This window comes from Theropithecus gelada, chromosome 20 (genome assembly GCF_003255815.1).
Source record: "Theropithecus gelada isolate Dixy chromosome 20, Tgel_1.0, whole genome shotgun sequence".
Classification (NCBI taxonomy): domain Eukaryota; kingdom Metazoa; phylum Chordata; class Mammalia; order Primates; family Cercopithecidae; genus Theropithecus; species Theropithecus gelada.
In genome coordinates this window covers 5,351,709-5,374,708 of record NC_037688.1, presented here as the reverse complement: position 1 = coordinate 5,374,708, position 23,000 = coordinate 5,351,709, and the positions used below count along the sequence as shown (strand labels likewise).

Sequence of the window (23,000 nt, the reverse complement as noted above, 5' to 3'; positions counted from 1 at the left end):
GACAGCAAAATTGTTCAGCCTGGTATAATAATGCCTTAGTCCTATATTCAATAGATATTCAATACAACTAACTATTGTATTTCATAGTCAATATAATCCAACTTATTATTAATGTTTACAGGTAGTACCTAATTTGGGGAAAACAAAGTCCCATTGCTAAACATAGTTACAACTGGCTCGATCTCTAGCTATGGGCTTAATGGGGTTACAGAAGGAAAGGAAGACACTTTCTTGGTTTCACATTAATTTCTTCTTAATAGATCTCATTTAAAAAGTCAACCTAGCTACTGTGCAACTAGAGAAGAGATACCAAGCTTGCCTTATTTCCTACTCTTCTGAAAGGACTTAGGGTAAGTAGTGTAGCACAGAAGAGAAAAGGCTCAGCAGCTACACTGCCAGGGGTCACACCCTGGGGCAGCTACTTACTACAAGTGTGACCTGAAGAAAATCATTTAGCTGTGTTTCAGTGTCCTCTTCTGTCAAACTGGAATACTAATAACAAAGCATCTGCCTCAAAAGATTGTCTAATGGATTAAATGAGCACTTAGAAAAGTGCTTGGTGCATAAAAATACTTAACATGTATTTATTGTCATTATTGTTATTTTTAGCAAAGACAGGATATTAGCAAAGCAAGAATACTACATGTTAAGTGGCCCAGGCTGCCAGACAATTAAATGAAAATCTGGTAAGTATTAGTGGGGGCTGAGAAAGAAGCTAACAAGTGATTGTGAGCATGCACTGCCCAGGTAGGCAGAGAGAAGGCCTTGCCAGAGGGCTCGAACTCTAGCAACGAGGCGCTGCTCTCTGCTCTCAAGAGATGGTGCTGCTCCTGAACAGTAATCATAGGGCACCCAGGAGAAGGTTGGGCCCTGCACTGACAGTCAAATGAAACTACTTGCAGTCTGTGAACAGTATAAAGAATACTTTTTTAAAATTTTTATGCATTTTTTTGAATAAGTAATATATTCACAGCATTCAAACTTTGAAAGGTTTAAAAGGGTTCCAGGGAAGAGCCCACATCGTCCTGCCAGTTACACAGTTCCTTTTACCAAAGACTAAGAAAAAAATACTAGCAATTTCCTATGGGTCCTTCCAGAGACACTCTTAGGTAGACACAAGCAAAATGAGTGTGGGTCTGTGCCTTTGAGAATACTTTATTTGTATAAAGAGCTACATCAAAATTTATTTGGTTGAGATTTCAACACTAAAAACAATTACAGTACTCTATTTCCAAAAGGCTAATCCTTGTCTTTTGTGTATTAAGTAGAAGACTTAGATGCCAGGATTAAATAATCATATCAAGGAAGCAGGCCAGTGTACATCACATGGGAAACCATCAGAAGGAGAGGGCACTAATTCACTTGGACCACAGGTAAGGTACATTTGGAATAAAATAAGTGATTATCTGTCCAATGACCTAAAAAGTTACTGCATTTTTCACATTCAACACAATTCCTAAGTGGTGATTTCCTCATCCACAACACTACTAGGCCCCACTGTTTCTTAGGTCTGCTCTGGTTCTGTCTTTCCAATGCATGCTTTACTGTTTGTGAGGCCCCCCAGCACTGACCCACCACCACTTGGGGTAGTGAAGGGATACCCACGCTTGAGGTAAAGCCAATATAGGAAACTCTAAGCTGGTAAGTAAACAAAGGAAGGACAGCTTGCTCAGCAAGAGGTTTGGCCACGTGGTTTTTTAAAAGGGAATATCCTCAAAATATCTAAAATATGACAATACCAATAATTTCTTTTATTAAATACAACTTTCAGCAATATATCCATTTGGTAAAGTGAGCCTTTTCTGCCTACAGGGACACTAAATTTGAAAAATAAAAGTAACTTAGATTGGGGAAAACAATTTTCAATCCAATTGATTAGACTTATTTTCTAGTATTTCATCCCTTCTTTGAAAAAACTCTTAGAACGCTGAAAAGGAGAAAAGTTATTTGCAGGGCAGGAGGAAAGGATTCACTATCCTTTGCAAAATCCCCTTTCTTTATGTGAACATGGTGGGGCTTTACCTGAGGCAAATGCTTCCCAGCGACAATGATGCCATTGGGCGTGCGCTCCAGGATCTGCCACACTCGGTCATAAAACCCGGTGGGAGTTCTATTCAAAGACCCATCGATCTGACGCCTGTTCAGCCAACATCTGTAACAAAAGGCAAATGTCTCAGAGTTGAAGAACAAGCTTGTTCTGGTGGAAAGCAGGGCTTTCAATATGAACTAATTGTTCCGATAGGGTAAGCAATGAAAGCCAAAGCCCATCAATGATGCATATCTCCGTGTGTTACAGAGGCTAGTAAATATTTCATAATGAAAACAGGGCTGGCAGGACAGGAGGAAGTCTCTAAGATTCTAAAAAATTTAATAGACAAAATGTTATTCTCTAAGTAAGCTATGAATTGCTCAGTACATGCTCAAATGATTTTTAAATATACAAAGCAGCTCCCTTTAAAAATGCAGCAGCTGTGAATTTCATAATAACTTTATGTTGTTTTCACATATAATAAAATGTAAGCTCCATGAAGGCATGGAAATCATATAATTTGATCACTCCTATACACCTCTCCCAGAAAGGTGCTTAGTAAACAATTAAAAAGTGAATGAATAAGTGATGTTCAAAAAAGCATTTTATATAGAATAAAATTACCTTATTTTAAACTTTATAGAAGTTTGCCATTTAAACATAGCTAAAGTTCTCTTGCTGAAAAAAGATGTAAAATCTTACATTATAATAACAGAATGTAGTGATACACCAAAATTTTAGATCTTTTATTTTCATGGATTAAGCATTTAAGTATTAAATCTTAAAGATATAATACATCATTCACAAACTGCTAAAAATGCAGAATTTGAATAATTTGAAAAGAACACACAGTGACAAAGTAACATATTCTTGCAAAAGCTGAAGAAAGGACAGATACATTTATTTATTTATTTATTTATGAGACAAGGTCTTGCTGTGTCACCCAGGCTGGAGTGCAATGGCTCAATCATAGCTCGCTGCAAACTCTAACTCCTGGGCTCAAGCGATCCTCTCACCTCAGCCTTTCCAGTGGCTAAGATTACAGGCATGCACTACCATGCCTGGTTACTTTTTAATTTTTTTGTTGAGACAGGGTCTGGCTATGTTGTCCAGGATGGTCTTGAGCTCCTGGCCTCAAGTAATCCTACTGCCTTGGCCTCCCAAAGTGCTGGGATTATAGGCGTAAACCACAGCACACAGCCCAGATACACGTTTTTTACACTTAGTATTTTAAAAGACAGCAGAGTGAAATGTATACTCAATTACAAGAGAAATATGTCCTGACCAACACTATTTCTAGGTACGACAATAGCTATGCAGGATAGAGTAAACAGAAAAAAACATTTTTGCTCTGGAAAAAGAGGACCAGTGAAAATTTATCCCTACATAGGTAAGACGGGCATCCATTTTTGGATACATAAAATTTCTTTTAATAGGCACAGCCTTGTATTGCTGGTTTTAGTGTTTCACCAAAGTGACAAAGCTCAAAGGGTTCCTTGGTGATGTTTTACTTTAGGTAACTGGATACCCCACTGCCTGCATTTTATTTTCACCTTGTTCCCTTTGTTTGGCAATTAAAAGATATGTTTTTGGAGTTATATGAAGTTATGATTAATATTTTAAAAAGGAGATACTTGGTAGGACAACAGAAAAAGTAGAAATGTGAGAATACTCACAATGGAGGTAGAAAATTATTTTGAAAGATCCTTTCATTTTTTCTTTTCATTTTGAAAAATTTCAGACTTACAGAAAAGTCATGAATATAAACCATAGAGTTCCTGTATACTCTTTACTTAACTTCCCTTCTCCTTTTTTTTTTTTTTTTTTTTTTGGAGACAGGGTCTCTATCACTGAGGCTGGAGTGCAGTGGTGTGATCTTGACTCTCTGCAGCCTCAACTTACTGGTTTCAGGTGATCCTCCCATGTCAGCCTCCTGAGTAGCTGGAACTACAGGTGCATGCTGCCACACCTGGCTAATTTTTGTGTTTTTTGTAGAGATGGGGTCTTGCCGCGTTGCCCAAGCTGGTCTCAAATTCCTGGGCTCAAGCAATCTGCCTGCCTCAGCCTCCCAAATTGTTGGGATCACAGGTGTGAACCATCGTGCCTGGCCTTCCCCTACTCTTGTTATCTTACATAATCATAGTATAAAACCAGGAAGTAAACAATGATACAATACTATTAATTAATCTATGGATCTAATTCATTTTGTCAATTTTACCACTAATATTCTTGTTTTGGTCCAGAATCCAATCCAGGATTGGTGTTTAGTTTCCATGTTTCCTGAGGCTCCTCTAGCAGTTTCTTGGTTGTCCTTTATTCTTTCATAACTTTGACACTTTAGAAATGTCAGTTATTTTGTAAGATGTACCTCAGTTTGGGTTGGTCTGATGTTTCCTGATGAATGGACTGACATGCATTTTTGGCAAGAGTATCTAGAAGTGATGTTGTGCACTTTTCTTATTTATTTACTTATTTTTATAGAGATGGGGTCTTGGAATGTTGCCCCGGCTAGTCTCAAACTTGTGGGCTCAAAGGACCCTCCTGCCCCAGCCTCCCAAAATGCTAGGATCACAAGCTTAAGCCACCACGCCTGGCCCATCATACCCCTTTCAATGCATCATATCAGGGGTTATATGATGTTCATGTGTCTTATTACTGGCGATGCTCACCTTAATCTTTTGGTTAAGGTAGAGTCAGCTGGGTTTCTCCACTGTAAAGTCACTATTTTCTCCTTTACAATTAGTAAGTATCTTGAGTGGAATGATGAAACTCTCCATTTTTCATCATACTTCCATGCAATGATGGTTTTTGCCAGCAACAATAACTGTTGTATTTGTCTATTTCTGTCATCCTATCTACACTTATTGGAATTCTATTATAAGAAAGGGTCTCTTCACTCCCATTTGTCTGTTTGTATCAGCATAGACTCATGGGTATGTAAGAATGTTTCTTCCTATTTTCCACTGGGATTTTGGTTGTCTTTCCCTCAATTTTTAAGAATTCTTGGTTATAAGCTCTTTGTGGCATATGTTTTGCTCCAGTTTCTCAGTTGTCTTTTGACATTGGTTGTCTACTTTTTGCCACACAAAGTGCTGTTTTTAATTTTCACATAGTCTTATTAACTTTTTCTTTTGTTGTCCTTTGGTTGAGCCATTATTAGAAGGTCATTCCCATACTAAGGGTAAAAAGGAATTTCATCATGTCTTCTTGTTTTGCATTATTTCATTTTTTACATTTAGATTTCTAATCTATTTGGAGTGTATTCTTATGTGTGGTATAAACTACAGGTGTGATTTTATCTTTTTGCAAATGGCTATCCAGTTGTCTCATGACTATTTAAAAAGTCCATCCTTGGCCTTTGTCACACATTAAATTTCCATATATACTTGGGGGTCTATTTCTGGACTTTATATTCTGTTGAACTCTTCTGTCTGTTGTGTACCAATATCACACTGTTTTAATTACAGAGACTTTATAGTATGTTTTAATGTCTAGCAGGGCAAGTCGTTCTTTCGTGTTTTTCTGATGATTCTTATATGTTTGGTTTTTCCATATGAAGTTTTGTATTAACTTGTCTTAACCTCATAAAAAGAGCTTGTTGAAATGTTATTGGAATTGAATTATATTTACAACTGACATCTTTATAACATGAATGTTCCTATTTAAGAACAAGGATGCCTTTCCATTTATTCAAATCTACTTTTGTGAAAGACAGCTTTTGTAAAAGGCCTAGGCAGATTTTTCTAGGCATATAACTATACCAGTTTGGTAAATGCCAGGCACAAACATACTCAATAAATACTTTCCTAAATACTTACATTAAAGCTATTTCTGTAATGAAAAAGTTCTTCAAGTCAACACAATCCATAAGTATTTGTTTTGTTCTTAGTGTAAGCTTAGCACAAGTCTAGGAAAGGGTTTAGCACTGAAGTCTATTTAGGGAGACAAAGCCACAGGCAACATATTTAAATAACGTTACCAAACCCAATCCTATCTGCCAAAATGCTGGGAGGAGATGGTGAGTGCCACAAAGGTTCAGAAAAGGAAATTGACTTCAGAAAGTGGTATGAGGTGTTACATTTTGCACAGAATAAAAAAAATGAAGAAATGCTTATACACTACATTGGAAAAAAAGTATAAAATTAAAATCAGTGCAAAATAATAATTGAAGAGAGACATTTTGATTGGTTTTTCTATTTACACTTTCTATCTAGTGGGGTGGCCTCTGATACTCTGTTGCATTTTATTTCTTATTAATATCTTATTAATTTCATAGATATATCAAGCTAAACATTATGAAGTTATTGTAAATCCAGAGTATCATGTAGGTAACAAGGGGCCCTCATTACCTTCCATTCTGTTGAGGCTGCAGAATATCCAGCAGAAGCTGTTTAACTTCACTAGGTGATAGCTGATACAAGTCCAAGGCTGGCTTGTCTCCACCACGGATCTGAAGTTCGTACTCCATGGCATGGATGATCCACCTGAAATAAAACAGGGAAGCATGAATCAATAACTCTTGAAATAAAATCACCTTCTGCTTCTGTCAGTAATGCCCTTACACCACTGACCCATTCAAAGGAGAATGAAGAAGAGGCCATTTGAATTTCCTGAACCGTTGATACAATTACTTCCATCAAGATTATGTGACATGATCAGACTCTTAAAAATGAGGCCTGCCCTTGCACAGGTGGTGAGGTTGTACAACATTAAAATAGGTAAGTACTTAGGTTCTTAGCAAGTGAGATTTTACCCATCCATTGTGGTGTTATTCTGTACACAAACAGCTGCCACACTATATTTTCTTAACACTAGATACATGCAAAAAAAAAAAAAAAAAAAAAAAAGGAAAGAGAGCAAGAGAAACAATACATTTCAAGAAATAGGCTGAGATATGCTATTATGTAAATGTTCCTTTCTCTGAAATCTCAAGCTTTTTTTTAAAACCAATTTCCTTTACTTTGTAGTCATTCCTTTGGGGTGAGAGGAGCCAGACAGGTACCTGTCTTTGAAATACAAGGATACAATTAGTTATAACTTAGTTATAGTTGTACATTAAAGATGTACTTTAACCAATAGGTTGCATAAGAGCCAAAATATTTAATTATTTTATGTGTAAATAATTTTTTGAGGAGATTTTAAAAAGCATTTTTGTAGATTCATTTCATTTCTTTCATTTACTATATTCTGAGGACAGAACTCAGATAAACTAGTTATGAAAACCAAAGAAAACTCTGGAAATAATACTGTGCCTTAGGGAATGAGAAATTTATACACCGTTAGGAAAAGCCAGGCAATTAGTTTTACACAGCAGATTCCTATGCTTCATCCTTAAATCCTTTAGCGAACACTGCATAACAAACACAGGCAGTGCAACTGAGCATCTGGAAATAATGCATCTTTATTCACCCATGCTGCCTTTCTCCCCCATGCCTTCTCTTTCTCTTGATACACTTCCTTGAAAGGCAACCTACAAGGATATTGCAGGTACAGAGATGAAAATGTTAGAGTAGATGTATTCAAAAGATTAAAGTTCTTTTTTCTGCCAATGCTGGTTTGTAAAACAACAGTGATGCATCCTCATGGGATGACTAATGTCTCTCGATGTAGAGAACAGTAAGAAAAAATACTAAGCCTTACTGGTTGAGCCAGAGAGGGTGTCAACCAGGCCTGCTGGGCCAGGCCATAAGCCACAGGGTAACATGTATCAAGTTCTATGACAGTTCTAACCTCTACTGCCCTGAGCTCAGACAACTCTCAGCTCTTCCTACCTTCTCCCCTATTGTTTGTTGGTGCCATTTCTGGAAGTTGGGAGTTTAGTCTAGGGTAACACTGAGATGGATTATAAAGGCATGAGAGATACACAAGGATGAAACATACTAATATTTTAGAAATCAATACTATTACTGTTGATACTATGTAATTAATATTTAATAGCTGTTCATTGGTAAGAGCAATAAAGATGAAGTATTTACAAACAACAAATGCCTGAAAGCTTCCTGTTATATACAACAACAGAATATGTAACAGAATTAAGATTTACCATTTATATTTCTCTAGTCAGTCGAAAAGAAAAACTGGACTACATCTATGTTACTGGCAAAGACTAGGCTTTCTTTATATCGTCCTCATTCTTATTGACTGTATTTAGTGAAAATGTTACACAAGCATAAAAGTAACAAGAACATAGTTCTTTTGGATGCTTTGATGTTTAAGCTGCTTAGGAAATTAGCTAGTACAGCAACATTTTAGTTACAATAAACTACTCAGTAGGCCTTTTCTTTAAATTAAAAATTTATATTTTTATTTTATAGACTAGGCATAGAATTGTCTTCTATTTATTTTTATTTATTTATTTTATTCATTTCTTTACTTAGATTTAAAACTTACATTTGAGGCAGCTTAGAATAATAGAAGGAATACTGAATTAAAAATTGAAAGACCTGCCTGTTGGTCTCCTCAATAAGTCAATAGAATGAAAAGCAAAGTGGGAGTTTCTGCTGTAGATGAAGTGATTTAAGAGATACAACCACTAATACCATGAGCCTTGTTTTATGTCATGATTCAAAAACAGACCAACTATAAAAAGTCATTTCGGGGATAACCCAGAGAAATTTAAATAAGAATTGAGTATCTTGTGATATTAAAAAAATTACTGCTAATTTTGGTGGCTATGATAATGGTATTGGGATTATTGAGATAATGTCCTTTTTTTGAGATATATACTCACTAAAATATTCACAGGTAAAAGTTAAATGTCTGGGATTTGCTTTATAATATACTATAGCAAAATAAAAGATAAAGCAAATATAGCAAATACAAATAGCTAAGCACCACTTATATCCACTAAATAATGAGTATTTGGGAATGCACCAAATAATTCATTATACACTTAAAATTCTTCATAACGAAAAGCAAAGACAGACTTAAATACTAATTCTGTCACTTACCAACTGTGCCCCATTGGCAGGTTATTTTCCAAATGGGAATACTACTATTACTCATTGAACTTACTTTATGAAATTATTTTGAGGAACAAATAATGTCTATAAAAAGGCTCTGAAATGTTAAAGAGTCATAAAAATGTTAGTAAACTCTTGTTATGTGACTTCTTAAACTCAGGTTAGAGGAAGGTAATGCAAATTTTTAACTGAAGTCTTGGAGTCACTTAAGCCAAGTATCAGTCAATTAACTTCAGGAGGTATCTTCTAAAATAAATAACATTTTTATTTTTAAAAGGCTTACTTTTTAAAGTCTTCCACTAACTTGAGTTATTAAAACTACACATAGTTTATCACATTTATCTTTTAAAATCCTTAGTATCACGCACAAAGATAGCTGGAGACCTTAATGTTTTCCCTTAGACTTCCTTCTATTTACAAAATCTCAGCAGTTTTGTGGGCAAATTATTGACAGCATTGTTCTCAAAAATCATTAAAGAAAGAAGGTTGTTCATTCATTCAAGCACAAATAAATACAATCTGTCATATTATTAAAATACATTTATTGGCCGGGTGTGGTGGCTCATGCCTGTAATCCCAGCACTCTGGGAGGCTGAGGCGGGCAGATCACAAGGTCAGGACATCGAGACCATCCTGGCTAACATGGTGAAACCCTGTCTCCACTAAAAATACAAATACAAAAAATTAGCTGGGCGTGGTGGTGGGCGCCTGTAGTCCCAGCTACTTGGGAGGCTGAGGCAGGAGAATGGTGTGAACCCAGGAGGTGGAGCTTGCAATGAGCCCAGATCATGGCACTGCACTCCAGCCTGGGCAACAGAGCGAGCTCTGGGAAGGAAGGAAGGAAAGAAGGAAGGAAGGAAGGAAGGAAGGAAGGAAGGAAGGAAGGAAGGAAGTAAGGAAGGAAGGAAGGAAGGAAGGAAGGGAGGGAGGGAGGGAGGGAGGGAGGAAGGGAGGGAGGCAAAATTGTTGGTCAAACTAATCTTTTCATTCTTTGGAATTCTTCAAATAAAAACGGCAAAACAGCCTTAGACATAAACTACACAACTATTAATAGCTGTCAGAAACCTACAGAAAGTAAATTACCAAGTAGTAACACAGTTAAGAATATCAAAGACATTTTATCCATTTGTAGGACTACCAATAAAGGAGGACATAGGAAAATCAGGCTAATTATCCCTCATTCCCAATGACAAGGACATAAAATCTGATATTGATCATTTTAGAACAAAAGCTTTTTTTTTTTTTTTTTTTTTTGAGGAGTCTTACCCCGTCACCCAGGCTGGAGCACACAATGGCGCGATCCTGGCTCACCACAACCTCCGGCTCCCAGGTTAAAGTGATTCTCCTGCCTAAGTCTCCTGAGTAGCTGGGATTACAGGCACGCACCACCACGCCCAGCTACTTTTTGTATTTTTAGTAGAGATGGGGTTTCACCATGTTGGATGGGCTGGTCTTGAACTCCTAACCTCGTGATCCGCCCGCCTCGGCCTCCCAAAGTGCTGGGATTACAGGCGTGAGCCACTGTGCCTGGCCAGCACAAAATCATTTAAATACAAAATGGGGAAAGGAAACGATGGATGCATGGATGGATGGAAGGAAGGAAGGAAGGAAGGAAGGAAGGAAGGAGGGAAGGAAGGAAGGAAGGAAGGAAGGAAGGAAGGAAGGAAGGAAGGAAGGAAGGAAGGAAGGAAGGAAGGAACGAACGAACGAAGGAAGGAAGGGCAAAAGAAAGAAAATGTGGAAGGTCAAAATAATGAAGGTTATGGATGGCCCAGAGCCTTATACATTCAGTCTGTCTAAGAGCCAGAGGTGCTCTACTTGCCAATAAGCAAATGAGAAAGTGGTAGATTCACATGACCCACCAAATCAGCCTTCATATATATCCAAGTTTGACTTGAGGACAATGAATTCTTTGGGACTGCTGGAAAAGCGGAAAAAGGAATATTAGTATTCCTCAGACAGTTCTGGGAATAAGCTTATCCTTTTAAAAACACTCTTGTTTGGAGGTTAGTAAGGATACAGTGTGTGTATTGGTATGTTTATTTCCCATATGCCCCAATGAAGGCATACAATATGAAATAAAGTACATGGAAATCTGATAGCAGTGGTAAACCAGAACACCTGAACTTTTCTTTTTTTCTTTTTTGAGACATGGTCTTACTTCGTGCCCAGGGTAGAGTGCAGCTGTGTGATCTTGGCTCACTGCAACATCCACCTGCTAGGCTTAAGCAATCCTCCCACCTCAGCCTCCCGAGGAGCTGGGACTACAGGCAGGCACCAACGCACCCAGCTAATTTTTAATTTTTTTGTAGAGAAGGGGTTTTGCCATGTTGCCCAACTGGTCTCAAACTCCTGGGCTCAAGTGATTTACCCACCTTGGCCCCTCAAAGTGCTGGGATTACAGGTATGAGCCACTGCACCTGACCAGCTGAAATTTTCTGGAAAAAAAAAAATGCCATACAGAATAGAACTGATCACTGATCCTTGGGAAAAAAAATAATTTTTTAAAATAATCATTTTAAGATTTCAAGATAATACAAGGATCTGCTAAGTTTGCTGTTAAACAAATGATTAGATGATTTTGTGCAAACATTTAACTAAGCCTTATGTTATCGGCTGAATTCTTTCTCCCCCACCAAATTCATATGTTGAAGCCCTAACTCCAATGTGATAGTATCTGGAGATGGGGTCTTTGGGAGGCAATTAGGTTTAGATGAGGTCATGATGTTGGAGCCCTTATGCTGGGATTAGTACCCTTATAAGATGATATACCAGAGCGCTCTCTCTCTCCAACAGAGGACACAGAGGACACAGAAGGCAGCTGTCTGCAAGCCAGGAGGAAAGCCCTCACCAGAAACCAAATCGGCAGGGACCCTGACCTTGGCCTTTCCAGCCTGCAGATAGTGAGAAAATAAATTTCTGTGTTTAAGCCATTCCATCTACGGCATTTTGTTATGGAAGCCAGAGCTGACACACCAAATGATAGAAGATGGGCAAGTTGCAAGAAGGGACTTTTTTGGCTTGATTTATATTAATATGGAGAGGGATACAATTTGATGAGGCAAACTGAGCTCTCTGGTGACTGAAGGATGTGGACTTACTCTATCACTGATCCAATCACAACATAATAGAGGTAGGGGAGCTTCATCACCTCACCTCCTTATCTCATATCAAATGTCAAAAGCAAAGACCTCGGAATGAGTATTAGAACCGTGCTAACGAACTTGGTGCCGTAATTATTTTCTCTTTCCTTTAGTGCATAAGCAATGTTATAGTCTGCTATCTATGACAACAATGGCTCTCTCTAAGCTTCGAATGTGTGATCCACAGATACAGTTTCGGGCATCAGAGGACAAGGTATGTCTGGATCATAATTGCTTACAGAGGATGTCCTGGCAGTATGAAAAGCAGAGATGAAAAAGGCTTGATAACATATATCCTCTGGGGTTATCTCTAAGTAAAGCTTGACTGACAGACCTGCAGCAGAAAGCAGTTGATTGGAGGTCTTTACAGTAATGGGCCTGTCAGGAACTGGATCTATTTCAACAGGAAAGCTGGAGCACAAATCAATAATGAGACAGCAAATCAAATCATTATCAGACCAGAATACCATTCCTGTGAGCAGGTTAATTTTGTTCACTGGAGTGCCTGATAGCAGTAAAGTTGAAGAAACTGCATTGGCAAGATTAACCTTGGAAAAAAGAGAAAACGGACATGGTGCTATTGGTTTAAAAGCAATTGAAGTAGTGGGTGATGTAAATAAATAAAATTTAAAAAACACTGAGAGAGAGTAGTTAAACCAGAGATAAAAGTATACACAGTGCAAGGGAATTCTGGGTAAGAGGTACCATGGTTAAGGCAAATGTTCTTATTTCTTATGTCCATTCAGCCTAGTGAATGCTGGCATTCCAAGAAGAATATGGTATCAAACGTGACCAATCAATCAATCTCTTTAATCATAATTAACATTTAAAAGAGAGAAACAATACCCAAAAGCCAAGTAAGAATGAGTCTGATGTGCTTATTGTACCATAAGGCAGTAAAAAAATAACACATTCTATAAATCCCCTCCCTACCTTTCTTTTAAAATTGTGCCACAACCAGTACAATACACAAAGGACTAACTCAGAAATATGTTCAACAATTTATAGGAAATTTGACATTCAAGGACTCTATAAATGAGTAATTTGCTCACCAATTTTAAGCAAACGAAAAACCTTCCACGGACTAATTCAAGGTAAAATTTGTAAAGAAACATACTGAGTATGTATTTGCTGCTGCTAATAAACAAATATGCAAGGGGCCCATTCACTTAAAAGGGCTCAGGTCTTAATATAATTTATTAAGGATGAAGTCTAATGAAAACATAGAAGACACAAAAGAGTCTTTTTACTCTTCAGAGGGGTACTATCACAAGCCCCACAGATAGGATGACAGTTACCTTAAATTGTCTGATATCCCTAGAGAAGAAACAGCATTCCCAAATCTTTGTTACTGTGGTGGGAGAGTGCTGTGGGCATAGGTCTGAGGGGATTTCAGGGTATTTGCCACAGGTGTCATGAGTGTCTACCAGGTGACGGAGAGGTGACACCATGTTAGATTGCAAGATACAACCCCAACAGGATTCTGAGATGGAGTTTCCATAAGAGACGCTTTGGGATCATTCCACTGGGCCTACAGGGGACTCAACCATGGCTGAAAGGGCCCCCTCCTCCAGGGTGAACTTCTCTTGCGAGAGCACATGGCCTTTGCAAACTTAGGACCAGAAGACAAGAGTGAGTGAGACAGAGAGAGAGAGAGAGACAGAGGGAGAGAGACAGAGAGAGAGTATGTGTGTTAGGACCAGAAGAGTGACTGAGACAGAGAGAGAGAGAGAGAGTATGTGTGTGTTGGGAGAAGGGGGAGGTTCCTCCTATGGCACCTTGAGATTTGTGGTGTGTAAAAAGCACTCCCCAGATGGAGCTGTTCTCCAAATGTCATGGGGAGAGGACCTCAAATTATCAAATACCACAGTGATAATGTTGAAGCTTTGCCCTTGCAAAACATCTTCACATTCTTTACCTAGAATCACCACATCCAACGAGGACACCAAAGCAGGGATAGCCCCACTGTTACCAACCAGGGTAACTTTTTTCCTTTTCTGTTTATTGTCGGGTTGAGCTCCTTTTCATTCCACTAGTTTTACATGTAAATGTGAAGTACTTTTTTAAACATTATTACCCGTTTTTCCTTCAAAATCACATGTGAAAAACACATTGCTTATTTGGCAATATCTGCATACATCGTAATTCATCAGTTCTCATCCAAGGAGTTTACAGTATTCACACAAGTACCATAAAGATATATTTTGCAGCAGTCTTCATTTCAGCATTATTCGAAATAGTGAAAACATTGGGAACGACCTAGATGTTCATTAGTAGAAAATAGTTTGAATAAATTGGTTTTTAGCCATATAATAAAATGCTGTGCTACCATTACATTGAACAAGATAAAGTCCTATATACTGACATTTATGAATGTCCTAGATAAATTAAATGTAAAAAAAAGATGCAGTGTATTGTTCCACATTTTATAAAACAACAATAATACCATACATATATATCTGTGTAATGTACATGTGCAAAAGTATCTGAGAAATATACATCAAATTGGTGTCAGTTACTTTCTCTAGGAAATTTCCACTTTCTAAGTTACATTTTTCAGTATTATTTTATAAATTACTTTAGCTTATTATTTTAAAGTGATTTGCATGATTTCAGCTACAGTATATTTCAGTCAAATTTCCTTATCTTTCTTTGTCTCTTCTTTCTTTTGATTGAAAGTAAATTACCTGCATAGAATTTGACCTTCACTCTTATCCCTTAAAATAGTTTCTTTCGAAGATTTGGAGCTATTTTGAATCAGTTATAAGAACTTTGAGTTATATCCTGATTTGTTCAGTCTGTTTGCCCTGATATTTTCAACTCCAACCTCTTGACTCCATATGAGGGTAAAGAAATGGTTCTTTCATGTGAGTTAACTCTAAATGAAAAGAAATGTGATTCTCCATCTCCGTACACGGTATAAAAGTACTCTATTGTCACAGACTCAGGCACTGATCTGAGACAGACTGAGAAGTATAGGTTATAAGTCTTCCAAAGCACATTCTTTGTAATAAGTGTTCTAGTTCGGGGAGCCTTTTCAAGTGACAGCCATCCTTGCAGAGGTTTAAACAAAGCCTTAGAGTGAAGGCAAACAGTTTCCCAAGATTTTACACTGCTGTGTTTTTCAGTCTATAGTAGTTTTTCCTTTACTGCTTATTCAGCATTTTAAGCTAATTTAGGTCCTCTACAAGTCTCATGTAATTCCCTTCCTTGAATTCAACTCTAACCTGATGCTTCTTTCCATTCATGGGAATGAGTATTTATTCTAAAAATAGCATTCTTTCCGTTTTGATATCTACTATTCTGTATGTTCAGTGCTTTCCATGAGAAATGACATACCATTTTTCCTTATCCTGTGTCACCCAAAGTAAAAATGTCCGGTGGCAGCATGTGACTTAGTATTTAACAGTCAACTGACTCATAAAGAAATTTGCTATGAAACCTTAATTATTCACCATCCTGAAACTCATTCTGGGATTGTAGCATTATATTCTCATCGTGAGTATTAATAGTGTCCCTGCCTGACTTATGATGTATATTTCACTCTTATGTGCATCTCACAAGATCAGTTCTAATCACTAGGACAATTTCAGTTGGGGAGCAATCTGGTAATTTTTTATTTTTTTATTTTTTTTTATTAAGGAGTGATTTATTTAAGAAATTTACTTCTGCTAAGGATAGGAACTAGATCTTGTATTACTTCCTGTCTGTCTTATAGTTTCGTTCATCAGAGATGCTCAATAAATATTGGATTGTTTAACATATGGTATATAAGCAGAGTCAGGTGGTTTGCTTTGAGCTAGTAATGTGGGATTTAGGAAAAGCAAAAGGAAAGCATGTCTCTGTACTCTTAGAGAAGTAAATGGCTCTTAATTTTGATAAACATACTTGATTTTGTGCCACATGATATTGGAATTAAGTATAAAAGAAGATTTAATTAAATCATGTCCTTCAGGAAATGACCAAGTTAAACAGGGCCTTGTTTTTATGAAAGTCCAGTCATATATACAGAAGATATCAGGATGTAGCACTTTTCTCCATGGAGTTATTAATGGAATGGTGTAGTTAATCATATCAGAGTATAGGACAGGTTGCCTTACAATCGTACATCTCTTAGCAGTGTTTCCAGTAATGATCTAAGAGGAGACAAGTTTAAATAACGTGATCACTGCACTCAAAAGATCACTCTAGTAAACCATCCTCTTCCTCTTCCTCCATCACTGTAGCCACAAATACTATTTATTGAATATCTATTATATGCTAAGCAATGAATAATAGAAGAAAAATAAAAATTCTTCACATATATTATCTGACTTAATCCCTACAACAACTTCGAAGTAGGCACTAGAACCACCATTTTACAGCAAATAAACTGAGATTTGGAGAGTGTACATGGGCTGTTTTTGTCAGTAAGTGGAAGAACTGGGATTTACACCCAGGTCTGCCTAACTCCAGTGTTCTTATTCTTCAGTCTTACGTACTTCTGCATGTTTTTGCTTCTGTATACCATTGCCATTATCTCACAGAAACAGGCTTTAGTGTTTATTTCTAAAACTTTATGGCTTTTATGACTTCTCATACATGATTTCAATTTATGATCCATATTGTATTCGAGTTCATGTAGTAACTATGATGTGCCAGATGTCAGATTTTTTTGTTGTTGTTCTTTTGTCTGCCAGGCCTCCAATCTAGGATCAGTACTGTTTAGCATTTTATAGTGTAAGGAACTTGAGTAGGTACAAGTTAACAGACCAAATAAATGAGATTTTGTACCTTAATTCATCACAAGACCGAGAAAATGGGATGATTCTAAGTTGGCTGCTTGTATACTACAGTAGATATATTGTGTTGGTGCAAAAGTAATCATGGTTTTTGCCACTGAAAGCAGTGGGCGAAACCACAACTCTTTTTGCACCAACCTAATATTAAGATGCTATGAAAAGTTCAGAAAAGTCTAGAGCAGACTTTTCACTTCCTTGTAATATTCTAGGATACCTCTGTCAAATACAGAGCGCCTCATTATGTTAACCACAGAAAAAAAGCTTTCTGAAATACAAACCTGCCTGCCTGTTGCTGCATCAACATTGGCTTAGGAGGCAAAGCGTAAGAATAATTTGAAATTATATTTTGTCATACTTTCAATGTCAGTATTTGTAGAGGAAATAATATTTTCCTGAAGACTAATCCTTCTTTGTAGGACCAGGGCAGATGTCGTTGTTCGAAGTTAATAGCCAGTCAAATGTGTGAGCTAGTGAATATGCACTGAGCCCTTGGTGCTGTTTACTGGAACCAGCAAAGGTAGAGACACTGGGATAAGGACAAATGGTAGACAGTTGCCGCGTAACTCCTCCACGGAAAATCTTCTACCTCCCCTAAGGCAAAACCACCCCTGCCACTGAATTCAGCTCTCTGGATACCACTAATTTGAGAGTTACAAGTGGAAAGCCTTGAATTTTATTCCCATTTCTGCCAGTAACTTAAGTGACTATCCCAGGCAAATGAGTTCTCCTTTCTTATGTTCAGAGGAAGAGATCTATGTTTGCTGAGGGCCCATTTTCTAGGTGCTTGCCCTTTGGGTTATCTCAGATAATCCTCACAAAAACTCTGTAAGTTTACACACAAGCTGCTTGAAATTCTGCAAAATTAGATAACTTTCCCAAGATCATGGGCCAAGAACCAGGATTTGGAACTAGTCACTAGTGTGAGTGATGCAGAGTTCATGCTCCCCAACCCTTCTAATGACAGATGGAGAAAGGTATGGCAGTAATATTTGACAAACATAATTCAATTGTTTTTTATGCATGGTAACAGTACCGCATTTATGTTTTGAAGAAGTTCTTATGTTTTTGAGATACAAATTTAAGTATTTACAGATTAGAAGATATGGATTTGCCTTTCAAAACTGACAGGGTACTGTGGGGACAGGTGGGTAGTAGATGGGAGTATGGGTGAAGTAAGACGGACCAGATGATAGTATTGTTGAGGCTGGGTGATAGTACGGGCATGTAAGTCTTTATTATATCAGTCTCTGTATTCTTGTAAATGTTTGAAGTTTAAAAAAAAGTTGAAAAGTAATCAATGACATGAAGATATATTGGTAAAAGTTATGAAGTGACATGGACAAAACCAAAGTTTTAAATTACATAAAGTGGTCAGGTGAGGTGGCTCACGCCTGTAATCCCAGCATTTTGGGAGGCTGAGGCAGGCAGATCACTAAAGGTATGGAGTTCAAGACCAGCCTGGCCAACATGGTGAAACCCTGTCTCTACTAAAAATACAAAATTAGCTGGGTGTGGTGGCACATGCTTGTAATCCCAGCCACTTGGGAGGCTGAGGTGGGAGGACTGCTTAAACCTGGGAGGTGGCAGTTGCAGTGAGCTGAGATTGCACCACTGCACTCTAGCCTGTCTGATAGAATGAGACTCCATCTCAAAAAACAAAAAACTACATAAAGCGAAACTGATAAAAATAAAAATGCAAGGAGAAATTGATATAACCACAATTGTAATGAGAAATTAAGACTTTTATCAGCAGCCAATTATCAAATACAGACAGTAAAGATAATAAAACTCCAATTTTACAGTTAGCACTTATTTCACACTCATACACATACATGTATGTTTGCATCCAACAGAGAATGTATATTCTTTTCAAACACTTGAGAAACACCCTCCAAAGCTGGCCACATGTTAGATTACATTATAAGCTCAGATACCATTGGGCTCTTTTACAATCAGGACATACTCACATGATACTTATACAATCAAAAATGTATTTAAAAAAGAAACATTTATACTTTCTTAGCTTGTCATAGACTTTTAAAACATATCTCATTTCATTTTCATATAAAACAAAGAAACTGGTATTAAAGCGAGGCTAGAGAGGTTCAGTCATTTATCCGAGGTTACTGAGATGACAATGGCAGGCGGAACTTGGACTCAGTTCTGCTGAATCCCAGAGCCTGGTTAACTTTTCCTACACATGCTGCCTCATAAAATTCTTGATTACGAATATTCAAGATCATCAGAGCCTTACTTTTGATTTCTTCTCCAAGAACAACAATATTAAAAATCAATAGTTAGATTTTGGTAGAAAATGGGTATAGAATATTCTTAAAAGGACCAAATTTTTATCTGAATGTGTCCTCCTGACAGTTTTACTGAAAATCATTCCTCTCTTAAGGCCTATTCATTTTATTTCTAGGAATTTTTGCAAGTACTGTGCTTAGTGTTTTACACGACACAGCTGTTGAAATTTCTGGGGTTTGATTTTACCAGACAACAGAGTTACTTCACTATATCTAATTCAGGCATGAAATAAATGTTAAGGATTCTTTCAGGCTAGTAGCATTTATTTTGCATACCCCCAGATATTGCCTGCATGGCTTAGAGGACAGGTGCACTTTGCTGAATACTCACCAGACACCAGGAACATTGCTTCACTTGGAGAGGCTGGGTCTGTTAGAGGACAACTTGAACAGTTCTCTTTATGCAAATGCAAAGGACTTCACTCACCCGATTCGTATTTTCAGCATGCCACTGAATAACTCAGGGTTATTGGAGATGATCCAGCCAATATGGATGACCAGTTCTTGCTGAATGACCGCTTCCCTCTCATCATGGGTGTTACACTTATAATAGATGATGTTTTTAATCACTCTTGGAGACAAAGGATTAGAGATAACTTCTTCTTCATGCCCAAAGGCACCCAGAGTTACCTACAAGTGACAGAATTTTATTGTAAAATTCTCCTAGCTACTAAAAGATAAAAATAAAAAAAACTCAAGGCTCAGGATGACTGGCAGGCTGAAATTACTCTATATAAGCTAGGGAATTAGGCAGAATAACTGTTCCTGCTGTTTATTAAAATGGCTTTCAAAGTGTGACTCCCACTGGAAATCATGATGGTTCACAGTCTAGTCTCAAATATAAGGGCAGGTGAGGGTTCCAGTTAGGGGAGTGGAGGTGAGTGGATAAAAGCAGGGAAGGAATATAAATAACTAATAAGTTAAAATTATTCTGAATGACTTTAGCACTAGAAACTCCCCAGAGAAACCAGAATAGGTTAAAGAGTTTCACTTTACTGCACAGTCTCCACAATTTGGTATTTGAGAGATACACTTTTTGATTCTTTTATAGTTTCTCAGGCAGATTCTTTTGCCTCAACAACACTATAATGCTTCAAAGGCAGGTGTGACGCCACCCAGTTCCTGTGTAGCCCTCATTTTTCCGGGCATAATGCAAGGTGCCTGGTGAGGGTTAAAATATGTGGTGACAGATCTCTCACCTGTGGAGGGGAAGGAACAGGCTGTTCACAGCCTGGGACACCAGAGAGCACAGAGCGAAATGGCCAAAAAAAACTCTGAGCAGAATGCTGCTGAAGCTGGCAAGGGGAATAGGCTGGTCTCTCTCTCTCCTCTATCCCTGGCATTCTGCTCCCAGGGGACTCCGCAGGCCACCCTTCTCCCTGAGTACCCCTTCCCATCTCTTTTCCATGTACAGTGTACCATCATAAAAGGCAGGAAAAAACAATAGCATATCAAAGGCCACAGAGATGAGGGAAGAGAGCAGAACATGGAGTCTATTGCCTCAATTTTATAATGGAGTGAAAACTGCGAACTGCTGGTTTATTATATCACAAGTGGCATGAACCAGTTAGTCTGAGTGTGAATACTTTCATTAAAATGTCAGTGTGTAAAGAAGAAAACAAACAGAAGGCACATCATTGCCTCTGGAAGCAATGATGACTAAGCCATGATTTCATTCCACAGAGCTTGAGGTGATCTGAATGTGCTTGGTAGAAACAATATTACTTCAGTGCTTAGGGCACTCAGAAAAATTCCGAATGCTCTGTTCTTACTTCTTTATTGTAAAGAAGTAAGGTGCGGTGAGAGAATGGACTTCATGCCTCTGGTAATGAAGCTGAGCTACTGGCCTCCAAGTCTTGCCCAGCTCTGTAAGTGATTTACCCTGGGAGACATACTAGTGTGATGAGCAATGGTCCAGGTACAACCTTAGGGCAGGATGTGGGAGCAGAATCTCAGGACCACAGGCTACAAGCTCCCTTTAGATATTGTGTAGTTGGACAGGACCAACCCTAACCCACCCTTTCTCCCAGTGTCAGGTGCCAATGACCTTGAATATCTCCAAAAGTTTCTGAATGTTCATATGCAGAGTTAACTCTCTTTTCAGATATGCTACAAGGATCTAAAATCCAAGGAAAAATATCTTCTCAAAGCCTGTTTAACTTTCTTTCAGAGGTGGCTTGGTTCAGGGCAAAAATATGAGACTCTCGCTGGAGGCAAGAATTCTGGTGAGAAAAGGCACTAGATAAGTTACTTCCTGTATTTTGGTCTGTTTTAGCCAACAAACAGGGATAAAAAATCTACCTCTCAACAATTTGGAAAAAATAACATATATGAAGTGATTTAACTTTTTCTTAGGATTTTTTTTTTCTTTTTAATTTTTTTAAACGACAGGGTATTGCTCTGTTGCCCAGGCTGGAGTGCAATGGAATGATCACGGCTCACTACAGCCTCAAACTCTTGGCTCAAGCAATCCTCCTACCTCAGCTTCCCAAGGCACTGAGACCAAAGGCATGTGCCATTAGGCCCAGCTATTTTTTTTTTTTTTTTTTTGCAGAGATAGGGTCTTGCTATGTGCTCAGGCTGGTCTTGAATTCCTGGCCTCAAGTGATCCTCCCGCCTTGGCCCCCAAAGTGTTTGGATTACAGGTGTCAGCCACCATGCCCAGCAGGAATCTTTTATTAGTACAATTATTTTTAATTATTAAATATTACATGAAACAATAAATAGCTTATTATTCTAACATTTCAAAAGCTAAATATAAGGATGAATAATTTTAATCTTAATGAATTAAGAGCCCTGAAATATGACCAATGGGTTGATTCCATTGAAGAGCGTTAAAGTACTTCATATTACTAAAGCTTATTATATCCCCAGATTAACTCTCAGGAAAACACAATAAAGCACATATATTCACAGAGAAGAGACGGAGAGTAAGTGAACAGGTTTTCATTCTAATCAAAGGATGATTCAGCCAGGTAAATTAGAGCTTATAGAAAACAAAACAGAAAATGAGCAGCCACACCCCACATGCACAGGCTCAATTCAACCCACATTCACCAAGTGCTTTTTCCAAGCAAGGCCCCATGCTGGGCACACTGGGATGTGTACTGGACAAGACTCAGACTCTGACCCCTGGGGGCTCACAGCCTACCATGAGGTGAGAGACACACATTCAAATGAACTGGGACCCAGGGCAGATTGTGGGAATTGTCACAGACCTATTGTGAGAATCCAGAGAGAGAGACCACTGCTAACTGGAGATGGCTCCGTGAGGAGGAGGTGACAGAGCTGGCCCTGGCGAATGGGGAGGAGCTGGGGTTAGAGATGGCCTGGGGCAGGGGATCTGGGGAGCGGCACTGGCATGCAGAGACCCTGGCTGGGCACGAACACCATGCTTTCTAAGGAGGGAGATCTTATGTGGAGCGGAAGGGAATATGTGCCCTTCGCTGTTCACCTACCTCTGCTCTGCCTATCCGAAACTTGTCTGGAGTACTTTAGTAGTTATTGGTCCATTTTCTACATTAGCATCTGCATTGATCTCAACACAGGAGTTGAAGATTACAGCTCTAAGGTGCAGCAGGAAAAGGGGAAGGCCCATTTAATATCTTTCTGACTAGATTTTGCTTGGGGAAGGAGACTTTCGTAGCAATGCCTGAGCCCTTATAAATCTGAAAGTGAGAGGCCTATGACACTGAGGCTTGCCAGACTTAAAAGTAAGGGTCCTAGCCAGAAATCTTTGCCACTGGGACCAAATAAGTGTCTGAAAAGCAAATACTTAC

General features: G+C 38.2%; 1 protein-coding gene across 3 annotated transcripts in view; it reads right to left on the bottom strand.

The window, feature by feature from the left end:
- PHKB (phosphorylase kinase regulatory subunit beta) overlaps positions 1-23,000 on the bottom strand; it is a 227,564-nt gene that overhangs the window by 4,840 nt on the left and 199,724 nt on the right. For all 3 annotated transcript variants that reach the window (XM_025371409.1, XM_025371407.1, XM_025371408.1), the window contains 3 exons: positions 19,649-19,851; positions 6,379-6,513; positions 2,023-2,152 (listed from right to left, as the gene is read on the bottom strand). In XM_025371409.1, the coding sequence (XP_025227194.1) occupies positions 2,023-2,152; positions 6,379-6,513; positions 19,649-19,851 (468 nt within the window). The remainder of the gene's footprint in view (positions 1-2,022; positions 2,153-6,378; positions 6,514-19,648; positions 19,852-23,000) is intronic.